Source organism: Alosa sapidissima, chromosome 21, assembly GCF_018492685.1.
Source record: "Alosa sapidissima isolate fAloSap1 chromosome 21, fAloSap1.pri, whole genome shotgun sequence".
NCBI lineage: Eukaryota > Metazoa > Chordata > Actinopteri > Clupeiformes > Clupeidae > Alosa > Alosa sapidissima.
In genome coordinates, this window is record NC_055977.1 from 9822930 (window position 1) to 9835266 (window position 12337).

At 43.4% G+C, this 12337-nt stretch overlaps 1 protein-coding gene across 3 annotated transcripts; it reads right to left on the bottom strand.

Moving 5' to 3' along the window:
- Positions 1–354: 354 nt before the first annotated feature.
- On the bottom strand, positions 355–6379 carry matn1 (matrilin 1). 3 transcript variants are annotated; one of them, XM_042076583.1, is made up of 9 exons: positions 6249–6379; positions 4994–5343; positions 4370–4592; positions 2743–2865; positions 2272–2537; positions 1979–2117; positions 1340–1492; positions 1118–1198; positions 355–884 (listed from the first exon to the last, which is right to left on the bottom strand). In XM_042076583.1, exons 1-9 carry the CDS (start codon positions 6343–6345, stop codon positions 835–837), a joined length of 1482 nt encoding a protein of 493 aa, XP_041932517.1. In that variant the 5' UTR covers positions 6346–6379; the 3' UTR covers positions 355–834. The 3 variants fall into 3 exon arrangements, with proteins under 3 accessions (XP_041932517.1, XP_041932516.1, XP_041932518.1); XM_042076582.1 differs by having other exon boundaries at positions 2743–2868; XM_042076584.1 differs by lacking the exon at positions 2743–2865.
- Between the last annotated feature and the right edge of the window lie 5958 nt (positions 6380–12337).

Genomic DNA, 12337 nt, shown 5'->3' on the forward strand with positions numbered 1-12337 from the left:
CAGCCACATGTTGACACTACAGCATGGTCAGCCTGCATTTACTGTATGACTTCATGAAACTCATATGGCTCTGAAACGTTAGATGGATGTGTATGCACAAAATGCAGTTGGTAAAATAAAGATAAAGACCAGACCAGGCAGTTTATTCAGTGTGTGTGTGTGTGTGTGTGTGTGTATGTGTGTGTGTGTGTGTGTGTGTGTGAGAGAGAGAGAGAGTCTCATTGCAAAAGCAAACAAACAAAGAAGCAAAAGACAAACAACACACACACATATTTTATTCTGTCTTAAATTACCTTTATATATATATTTCATATAAAATATAATATAACTTTCACTTTTGGCAGTGGAATGAATGAGAAGCTGGAAAGCAGAGATTATGCTAAACCTCCACAGGCCCCGTTTTTCCCTCGGTGGCGAAGCCTCTCACCAGCACTCACGCTGCCCAGGGACCAGGTACCTGCACCCACACAGGCTGGTGCCCAGCTACCTGTGTGTGTGTGTGTGTATGTGTGTGTGTGTGTGTGTGTGTGTGTCTGTGTGTGTTGGGGGAAAGGGGGGATTGTTGGTTGCCAGTGGGTCAGGACTCTTCTGTACACACACCGGCCTGACAAGAGAAGTGCCTCTCAGTGAGCACACACGCACACACCTGCAGACTGGAGGATGGGGTCTGTCAGGGGTCCCTATGGCAATCAGTGCTCTGTCTCCAAGGAGACGTGTGATGGGAGGGGCTACATGGAGTAAGAAAAGCATGAGAGTGTGGATGGGCGGGGTCAGTTCTTTAAAGCTCCTGGGGTTTACAGGAACTTAAAGGGGGAAATGTTGAGTGTGGTCTCCTCAGACAATCTTGTTCTCCAATGCAGCGATCCTCTTTGTCACACTCTCCAGTGAGGCTCTTGTCAAGGAAATCACATTCTGATTATGGCTCATACTTTAACATAACAAAAATACCCTTAAAAAAATACTTACGTCGACCAATACAGTATCATATTATTTCCAAGACATATACATATCAGCATGTTCTTACATTCTCCTCTATGAAACACATGGAAATACTAACACATTTAAAATGACAGACACATCCACATTCTCACATCAGTTTAATACCATAAAAGGATATATTTTTTCGTTAATGCCTGTAAAGCATCTTCTACTTTTTTCTGGAACTTAACGATGGAGTCACATTCACAGGGATTCTCCTCTGTAGGGAAAAGATAGGGGAAGCTTGTCTGCATTGTCATATTTATGTATTTATGTGCGTTCTCATACTTCTGCACACGCGTGTATATGTGTCAGTGAGTGAGAGAGAGAGACAGACAGACAGACAGACAGATGTTCTCACCTGGGCAAACGTTGATTTGCAGCTTCTTGGCTATTTGCGTCATGGCTTTGAAGTCAGCCGTGTAGAAGTAGTGGTCAGCAATGGGCTCTGAGGCAATCTCCCTCAGCTCATCCTCCACCGCATTGCCCACACCCACTGCATACATCTTAAATCCTAGTGCATACACAGTGCTCATCAACACCATATACATACACAGAGTGATACTACACAGAGGTATACATGCATATCCACATAGATTCAGACAATGTTGTAAGAAATTTCTAGTAGCCACACGACGTTGGTCTCCGGTGCTGTGAATTTCCCCTTGGGGATCAATAAAGTATCTATCTATCTATCTATCTATCTATCTATCTATCTATCTAATAAAGCTCTCTGAGGTGTCTGTCTTGACTCGCTGGCACTTTGTTCAACTGATTGCTAAAATCCTAGACCAATAACGAGTAGGCAAGTGGTGAGTGATTCTAGCTATCCACACTGTCCCCTCGAGTTTTCCTACGCATGCAATCGCTCCTCACTCCTCTCTCGTCCTGCCCCAAGCTTGTCCTCTTCTCCTCACCTGTCCTCTCTCCTCCTTTACCCACCCTCTTTCCATCCTCCTCTCTCCTCATTCTATCTCTCCCCTGTCCGCTTTCCACTTACCGTTCTCTTTAGCCTTCCGCGCAGCATCGCCGATGTAATCCTGAGAGCGGCCATCAGTGAAGACGATGCCCACTTTGGCTACACCCGGACGGGCCCCCTGGTTGACAGTGAAGCTGTTCTCCACGATGAAGTTCAGGGCCTGTTGAGGCAGGATTAGAGGTGTGTGAGGTGTGTGTGTGTGTGTGTGTGTGTGTGTGTGTGTGTGTGTGTGTGTGTGTGTGTGTGTGTGAGGAGATGCCTAGTCAAAAAAACTATGTGTGAATGTGTGTATATAAAGACCCATCTACCCATACCTGTCCAGTCATAGTTCCACGCTCCATGTAATCCATCTTCTTGACCGCTTCTTTCAGGTCTTTTTTGTTGTTGAAGCGACCCAGAGGGAACTCCTGTCGGACGGTGCTGGAGTACTGCACCAACCCCACATGGGCGCCTTTTTCGGCCACGTCCAGCTTGTCCACGATCTGGTTGATCCATTTCTTCACCAGCTCAAAGTTCTCTGGTCGCACACTCTTGGAGCCATCGATCAGGAACACAACGTCAGTTGCAGAGTTACTGCAGGCTGCAGAAGGAAAGAGACAGAGAGAGAAAAAGAAAAAGAGAGAGAGTAAGAGAATGTTGTTGTGACTTTTCTGAAAAGTTGGTGTGTATACCTGACACCGTGAGTAGAGCTGGATGCTTGCTTCAGAGACAAGAGATACACACACACACACACACATGCACACAAAAACACACTGACACACACACAAAGACACACATGAACTCACCACTGCAGGTTCTCCCATCCTCCTTCAGGGTGTGGCCATCGTGGCAGGCGCATTTGAATGATCCAGGTGTACTGATGCACACCTGTTCGCAGTCATGATCACCAGTAGCACACAGGTCTGAGACTGCTGAGCCCACACACGTACATACACACATGCATGCACACACACACACACACACACACACACACACACACACACACACACACACACACACACAAACACACACACAAACACACACACGCACACACACGGCAATGCAGACCATCCATCCACCAACACAAAACCAGCTCATACAAGCACACACACACACACACACACACACACACACACACACACACACACACACACACACACACACACACACACACACGTGCATACAGCAATGTGTGTATGCACACACAGACACACACACACACACATACAGCAGCAGGGGAGCATGAACAGAGGTTAGAGGGGAGAGAATGACACTATGTCAGTTTGAGAACTTAAGAACTAAGATGAGAATCTACAACAAATTTAAAGATCCACTGAAGTCTGCTAGAAGCTGCAGCTGTAGAGATCTCACTGCTACTCTCATATTGCTGCTGATTCTGCCTCCACAGAGGACAGTGGATCCTTAAAAACATGAGGCAGGACTGTCAGAACAACACATGCTGCACATTTGAGGGTTTTTTGTTGTTCAAGAAAAGATGGCTTACTGATGACAGTGGGCCCTATTGTCGTTGTATTATATAAATGGTGTGTTGTTTAATACAAGGGTCTGGCCAGAAGAAAATGGTTTCTTTCTTGCTTTCAGTCATGTGCCTCATTTGTCTATCACGTCTATCACACGTCTAACCTGCTCTGTGTTTCTGTGTCCTCTTATCTGTGAAGAGCTGAGTTGCAGTGTTGCAGTACATGCTTGGGAGGGAAGTTTCAATGCAAAGTTAGATTCTGACTAATAGTATATTAACACTACGACTACAACTATTACTATTAGTACTACCACTACTAATATTAATAATAAAAACAGTACTAATACTAACAATAATACTTATTATTATTATTATTATTATTATTATTATTATCATAACAATTTCAACAACTCCAATGTTGGATGTGATGCTGCCATGACTGGCCTTATGTTAAGATATTCTACTCTGATTACATACTGTCTTTAGCTTCCACTTAAACTTAAAATGTTCACCACTTTGATAATTCATTGTGATGACGCTTTGATTCTTGTTTTGCTGTGCATGTAGCCCTAGTTATTGTCACCTTCTCTGTGTTGACACAAAATAAATAGGGCCCACTGTGTCAGTGAGCAACTGTGCATGTGTGTGCTGCCCTGACACAGCCGTTCAGTCTGTAACACTCACACAGCCACTTATTATGAAGTGATTAAAGCATGAAAGAGGTGATCCTCACACACAAGGTTCAGTGGTAGTGGTTAATCTTCTCAAAGAATGGTCAAGGGGGGCATTTCTTAACATTAAGCCATGCCCACCCTTGGCTTCCTTCAACTGTTGTTTGAAGAGCCTCCCCTTTCTGGATCCCGACACCTGTTCTATCCCCCTCTCTCTCCCTTCCTCCCTCCCTCCCTCCCTCTCTCCATCCCTCCACCCCTCCCTCCCTCTGTGTCTCTCACCGCAGAAGGCTTCCTGGAACTTCTTGGTGAGTTTCTCGATGAGGCTGTAGCTCTCCACGTAGTCGGTGTGCTCTTCCAGAGGCTCGCTGGCCATCTGCTTCAGTGTGTTCATGTCCACACGACCCACACCAATAGCAAAGATCTCGATGCCGGCATCTCGTGCTCGTGCTGCCACCTCGCGTACGTTATCCTGTGGCCGTCCGTCTGTCACAATAATGGCCACCTACATGCACGCACGTACGCACGCATGCACACAGGAACGCACGCACACACACAAACATATACACAGAGACTGAGTTCAAGGGGCAGAGAAGTGGATAATGAGTAGAAATGAGTAAAATACAATGCCCAGGGGGGTATTCCAAGTATGTGGTTTAGTGACAAGCCTGGGTAAGTTAACTCAGAGTTAAGTGGTAAACCTCCTAATAGAAGAGCTGTATGGCTTCATTCTCCTAACAAAACAATGGCATAGGGCTCTTGTTGTAGGAGGTTTACCACTTACTTTGAGTTAACTTACCCAGGTTTGTCACTAAACCACATACTTGGAATACCCCCCAGTTCTCCTATTCAGCATAATGTGTTTCGATGTGTGTCTGTGTCTTGTGGGCGTGTATGTGGAGTAACCTTGCTAACTCCTTGACTCTTGACACGTGCTCCCTCAGCCTCACTGAAGGCCACATTAAGGGCAAACTGGATGGCCAGTCCGGTCATGGTGCCAGTGGACAGTGGCTCGATCTTGCTGACGGCCTTAGTCAGGGCAGCCTTAGTGCGGGTGGCCTTGAGAGATATCTCGTTCTTCACGCGGCTGGCGTAGTTGACCACTCCCACGCGTGTGGCATCTGGCCTCACATCCAGTCCCTCAATGACTTTAGCCAGGAAGACCTTGACCTGCTCAAACTCAGAAGGACGAACGCTACGGGAGCTGTCCACGATGAACACCAGGTCAGTAGGGCGAGTATTGCACAGACCCGCCGCTGGTCAGGGGGAAAACAATGTGGGAGAGACAGAACAGAGAGATATAGTTACATATGGGTGACCAGAGAGACTGTGAGAGAGAAAGATTGAGATATCAATTTAGGTAATGGTCTCCTTACGCTAAACAACTTTGACAAGATTTGGGAAAAATTATTTATAGATTGTAGCCTTTTGAGTAAAGCTTGAATGGAATGGCATTAGTTAAAAGACTTTCATGAATCTTTCCCAAATCTTGTGAAAGTAGTTTGGTGTAAGGAGGCCATAACTGAGAATAAGTCGACATATACTGACTACTTTTATCTTTCCATCTTGACATGATTGTGGTAGCAAGTTTGAAAAACACACACACATATTCACACACTACATTAATGATATATTGAGCCCATAAGAACAGTCAGCGCTCATTAATGGATACAGTATGCCATCAATATGGTTAACCACTTACCAGTGGAATTCTGTTAAGTAATCAATTGATGTAATAAAAGGGGACTTTCTAATAAAATATCCCCATGTATCTAATACATAGACTATTTTATAACATTGTTTATTTACAAGATGTTTAATAAGACACAGAGACAGACACGGTCCAACCAGTCTACAATAATCTAAACAATGTCAATCACCAATGCATTGCTACTGAAAACTATCAAACTCACAATACTGTATAAACTGTATAAACAGTAATTTTGTTTGACACAAATTATTCCATCTTCCAGCAGAACTTCTCCCCCATGCTTTACTCAGAAGATTAAGAACCTCCTGACCTGCGATCATACAGCACTGAATCATTGGCCTCTTTTGTAAAAAAAATGCCTTATTAGACAAATGAGATTAATCACAAGATTGCCACTCACATGCAGGCAATGACACGCATACACGCATACATGAGTAACACACATCTCACCCATAGCGGCGGCGTTCTGCATGTCCATGGTTGTTCCCTGGGCTGCCCTCATGCCGAGGAGCAGCAGACACACGACCTGCAACCATCCAGGAGCCATGGCGACCGGTAAGGCAAAGCGTTGGAGACTGACAACCTGCGACAGACTGACTGGTGCATATAGAGTGTGGGCAGTTATCAGCACACTCATTCACTACCCAAAACTCAGATGCAGAGACTGCCCTCTGGGGGGAGAGAGGGGCGGGGGGTCCTCCGAAATCTGAAGGGGTGGGCAGGAAAGACAAACACACCTTGATGTGTGTATGTGCGTACGTGTGGGGAGCTCTAATGGGGGCCCTGCCCATGTTTTTAAGATCAGGGCCGAACCCAAATAAACATTGAGCTGAATGTGTGTGTGTGCGCTCTGATGAATTCCTGGTCTCTGTTCATTTTCCCTCCTAAATTAACCTGTGTGGCAGACTCAGGAATTCAGAGCAGGAAGTCTGAGGCCCGAGCTCACATAGACAGCTCTGTGCCTGTTTGTATGTGCTTGTGTATGTGTACTGTACAAAATGCAGTGTGTGTGTGTGTGTGTGTGTGTGTGTGTGTGTGTGTGTGTGTGTGTGTGTGTGTGTGTGTGTGTGTGTGTGTGTGTGTGTGTGTGTGTCTTTCAATACCACTAACTGGTAAGCAGGTGATCAGACGGTGGGTGTCCTCTGTTGCCTGTGAGATGATAGCGAAGCATGGCACTGGAGACACATTGACATGTAAGTTCCAGGCTGTAATATTTTGCCATGCTTCTCAGATGAGTGAAAGATGAGTCAAAATAAGAGACTATATATATATATATACACACATACATACATTTATATATGTGTGTGTGTGTGTGTGTGTTTACCTTTTTCCTGTCTTTACGCACAGACATAAACTCATACATGATTTTCATAATAATTTCATATTATTGCAATATTTTAGATGATATACATGTGTGGACTGTACTGCTGTGGAAATATAAATGTGTGGATATATCCTTATACATGGAAATACCTCCTTGGATTTGACTCTGTATGGTTATATGTGCCTGGGTCTGTTTTAGTGTACTTTTGAAAGATACATTTGAAAGACTCCTTTGAGTGGTTTGGCTCTGGTATACACTGAGTGAATGTAAGTTTTCACTCTGTAATGACTAATGATCATCTGCCCATCACAAGCACACACACACCCGCGCACACACACACACACAGAAACCTGATCCGCTGTTCAAATACCATTGGTTGGGGTGTCTGAGGTCAGTTCACTACTGGCAGTCGGAGTGTACCTGTGCACATTTCTAATGTTTGCCTCACCTCTCCTCATGTCTCTAGTGTTTGCTCCTCTACATTTCTCTGTTGAGCACACAAACAAATAAATGTGTCCTCCCAAAAGTATGAAGTATTTTCATTATGAAAGGCATGGAAGACGCAGCTAAATTTACACATGCGAACACTCCAAGACAGAACCCACATATCATTAAACTATTAGCGTACAAAGTAAATAATGGCTTCCTGTGACTATGTTTGTTCAATATAAAGGCTCAAAAACATAGACCCACATACAGCAAAGAGCAACATGATATCAACACGCATCACTGTGAATAACTTCAACCTGTAGATCACAGTGCTTACCACACTGACATTATGTTATTTTTTTTTTAGAATACTTTACAGTACTAGTACTCCTTACAACAAACTAGTAAAGTGGAGATTGTCTTTTCTTAGATATTACTTCTGACATTCCACACAGCCACTGTGAAAAAAATAGACACAATAAGCCATTTTAGTATAACTGTTACACTTTGTGTGCAGTAGGCTGCTGCTAAGCTTCTTCCTGCTCAAAGATGTTGCACAGTAACCACTGTTCCCTCACACACAAATACCTGCTGAGGAGGAAACTTTTTGTTTGTCATCACCCAACCTTTGCAGTACATTCATCACCTCCGACATCCCCTCCTTATCCTCCCTAACCACTCACATTCACACACACACACACACACACACACACACACACACACACACACACACACACACACACACACACACACACACACACATACGCACACACAAATATGCAGGGCCCAACATTCTCCAAAAAACATACTGTACAGAGCCCTCCTTCATGGCCCTCAGCTCTCCTAGGAGCTGGTGGAGACACTGAGCCCCTCTATATGGAGGAAAGATGGGGTGGGGGATGCCAGGGCAGTGCGGTCGCACAGAACTACAGGAGATGTACATGTACTCACGTGTTTGTTATGCAACACATGCAACTTCAGAATTGGATGCATCCAACACTGGGCGACATGCCCAAAAAATGTTGGCATGATATGCAAAATATTTATGTTGAAAGTATCATACCTTTTTTTGGATTCACCTGAATAAGCTACATTTCATAGGTACACTATGCAGTATGTACCTCAATATAACCTCTACGAAGCCAACTTGATGGTAAACAAATAGGGTTATAGGGAAATAGTTAATCTAGCTTAGCCATAGAGCGCTACCGAGAGAACCAGATAGATAGATAGATAGGTAGATACTTTATTGATCGCCAAGGGGAACCAGCAATGCAACTTCAAGAATTGCCGACACGAAGACATCTAGCGAGAATTGTGAAACTTAGATGTAGCTTTTTGGAGACAGTTTTTGCCTGTTGTTAGTCCTTTGCCACCACAACATAAGCATTTCCATTGTGTACAGGGGAACAAACCATGAGAAGTAGGCTCTTTACAGAGAAATATGGCAGAGAAATATAAATGTATCGTGACTCTAGGGGGAGCTCCAAAATCGGCGAAAATACCTGAAACTGCATAGTATACCTTTAATGAAGAAGTAGTTATTTAATGGAAAGGGAAAATAACTCTAAAATACCAAAACTGAGATGTGGTGTTGTTCAAAGTGAGATTGATAGAAAGAGGTAACTTGACAGGCAATCTCCATAGAAACGTTTGAGTGGTTTCAGTTATGCATACAAGACACCATGTTAAATTGTTATCTCAATATATAAAGGACACCTTGAATATCTGTCACTGAATCTGCCACACCCTCATACTGTCACTAGGCCTCAAATGCGGTCAAGTATCCAGCATCTGTGTGTGTGTGTGTGTGTGTGTGTGTGTGTGTGTGTGTGTGTGTGTGTGTGTGTGTGTAAGAGAGAGAGAGAGAGAGAGAGTTAGGTTTGGGATAAAGATGGATATAGCATCAAGTTGCTTATATGAGAGAATGCAAATATCATTTACAGTGCTGTTAGCAATCAAGATTATCTGAAAAGGACCACCCTAAAATAAACTCACAAGGAAAAACAAAACAAAAGAACCACTACTTTGGCATCTGTCTAACGCAGTATGTATGATCTTACACCAAATGATGAGAAATGACAGCAGTTGCAGTACCCCAAATCAGATTGTGTATGCCCCATGCACACTGTGCTCCACTACATAAACTATCTTTTTCTTCCTGGGGAATATATTTTAAGATATCAGCAGTATCCTAAAAGCCAACAATGCGTATACCAGATGCTTAAGTCAATTACCATCATACAGTTACCGCCAAACAGCATGGTACTACCACACAGACATACAGTAACTGCACAGCACTAAAAAATTATATTTATACGTTATAAGTCCTGCATTACAACGGTACTTACACATGCCTGTAACATATGAAATACATTTTACACAGTCTATATCTGTAAGGTATCTGGAGTATATGCAGGCATGGCGCAGCAGCAGTATCATCAGCGACTGACAATCTATCAATCCAGGTTCGACTTTTTAACTTTATTTCTGTAGATAGATAGATAGATAGATAGATAGATAGATAGATAGATAGATAGATAGGTACTCTGTGTGTGTGTGTGTGTGTGTGTGTGGGAGAGAGAGAGAAAGAGAGAGAGGAGAGGAGAGAGAAAGAGAGAGAGAGGAGAGAGAAAGAGAGAGAGGAGAGAGAAAGAGGGGGGGTTGGAATGGAGGTTTGGAAAGGTTTCTAGGATTTCGTGTTTGACCACATCCATAAATACTGAAACAAGTCCTCTTTCTGTAGTCTGAGTTCACTGATTAAATATTAGTCTCGGCAGCGGAACCCCCCATCCCTCCCCCCCACCCCCCAACACAGACACCCCTTTCCCAACACACACACACACACCTCTGTTTCCATCGTGTACTCACACACACATCTGATATTGTGGAAGTCCAGGCCCAATCAGATTTACAGAAATCAGTGGCGTGTGGTGCGTGTAGTGGCTAACCCTTCTGCTTGATGTAGCATGATGTAGTACTGAGAGTCACCCACAACTGAAAGAGAAATAGAAGGTGTCATTGATTTGTATCTTTCAAGCCAGATACTCCTTCATTAAAACAAATTACATGTTGACACATCAACCCAGTTGTGGACACTTCAACATTAATACGTTAAGTGACTTGCCAAATCACTATCTTGGGTAGACATGTCACTACCACTATCTTGGTTCAATGTTCGACAGAGTACTTAATGTCCAGTCTGTTCTGGTTGAGCTATTGTCAGGGCAAATATCATATACATATCATCAAATACTGGCTCTGCAGTAATACCCAAAGCAGTATTGCTTTCTGGTACTGCATTAAAGCCACTACTAATTATTGGGGAAATTCTGATGCCCCTTCTGACACTTGGTGCCCTACGCAGAGGGTGTGACACGTGTGGTACGAAAGGCAACACAGATTACTATAGTTGACCTATAGCCTACTGGTAGCTGTAGCCTAAATTGTAAAAGTAACTAATAGACCTATATTATTGTTTTACTTGTTAAACTATCTATGTAACTTGTCAATGTTTGCCTCTGTCAGTGACTTCAACTAATGTGGCACCATGTTGACTTTTGGATTCCCAGTAACTGAGAATTTATACTGCAAGCAAGACATAGGCATAATTTTAAAAAAATTCACATGCCTTTGTCTTCAATGTGAGGTAAATAATAGGTAGCCTACAAACAATGTGTTTTTCACTTCATATATGCTCTAAAAGTAGAACTAAAGAATAATACTCTCTCCTCTAGTCAGATGTGTAGGCACTAATTTGCCCACCTAGATGGTACCGGTATCTGGTCTGGCCCATGGACTACATTAATTAATGCAAATAAATGCCATTTTATCTTCTGAAGGCTGAGCTTTCCCTGATTTGTTGTCTTTACAGGTGTATGAACAGTATGTCTTTGTGTCTATGTCATATGTCTATGTCAGTATATTTCAAATTTTACTGACCTACCCTCACACCGAGAAACAGAGTACCTGTTCAACACACTCAGTACAGGAAGTGTCTTGTCAAGAAAGCACAACTTTAGATCTCAGGAATAATACTACTGTGTGTGTGTGTGTGTGTGTGTGTTATGTAATTCACAGTCCTAGGGGGTTCTCAGTGGACTTCTGTTTCTTTGCTGGTATTGGCAGGAGGACCTAAACGCAAACACACCTGTAGCCAAAACACACGCCGTTTCACACAAATATATGCAAGTGTACACACACACACAGAAAAATTCCACAAATCCTCTTATACATTTTAGGGGTGTGTGTGTGTGTGCGCACAAGTGACCATGTGACCAATCCATGAATAGCTGTTTCTCTGTGGGGCAAAATGCTGTGGAGATGCCAATGGATGTTTCAGGATGGAGGAGGATTTCTGTGGTTTCATTCACTGCATAGCCTTAGATACACTCAGTGTATGACGGTATAATAGCCTTATACTCTAGCAGATGCTGCAACTGCATACAAATATATGTACGAGATTCAAACCTCCATGCAGGTCATGTATATAATCTTTCTTAGCAGGCCCGTCACCATAGACATTGAGGGGGACGTGCCCCCCCCCCTTCGTTAGTGGCGTGCGCTATCAAAAGCTTCCATTTGCTGCACCCTACCAAAGATCCTCTTAGAAATAGTTGATGCATCTTGCATATTAGATGCGCACTCGATCGCGCATCCATGCAGGCAAAACGTAGGAATCAAATGTGGCGACGGCACACAAGTTGGAAAAAACGTCGTAACAACTTGTTTGTGATTTTTAATAATATTTTTGCATGGCCCTCAGACCCCACCACAGATTTGGTCC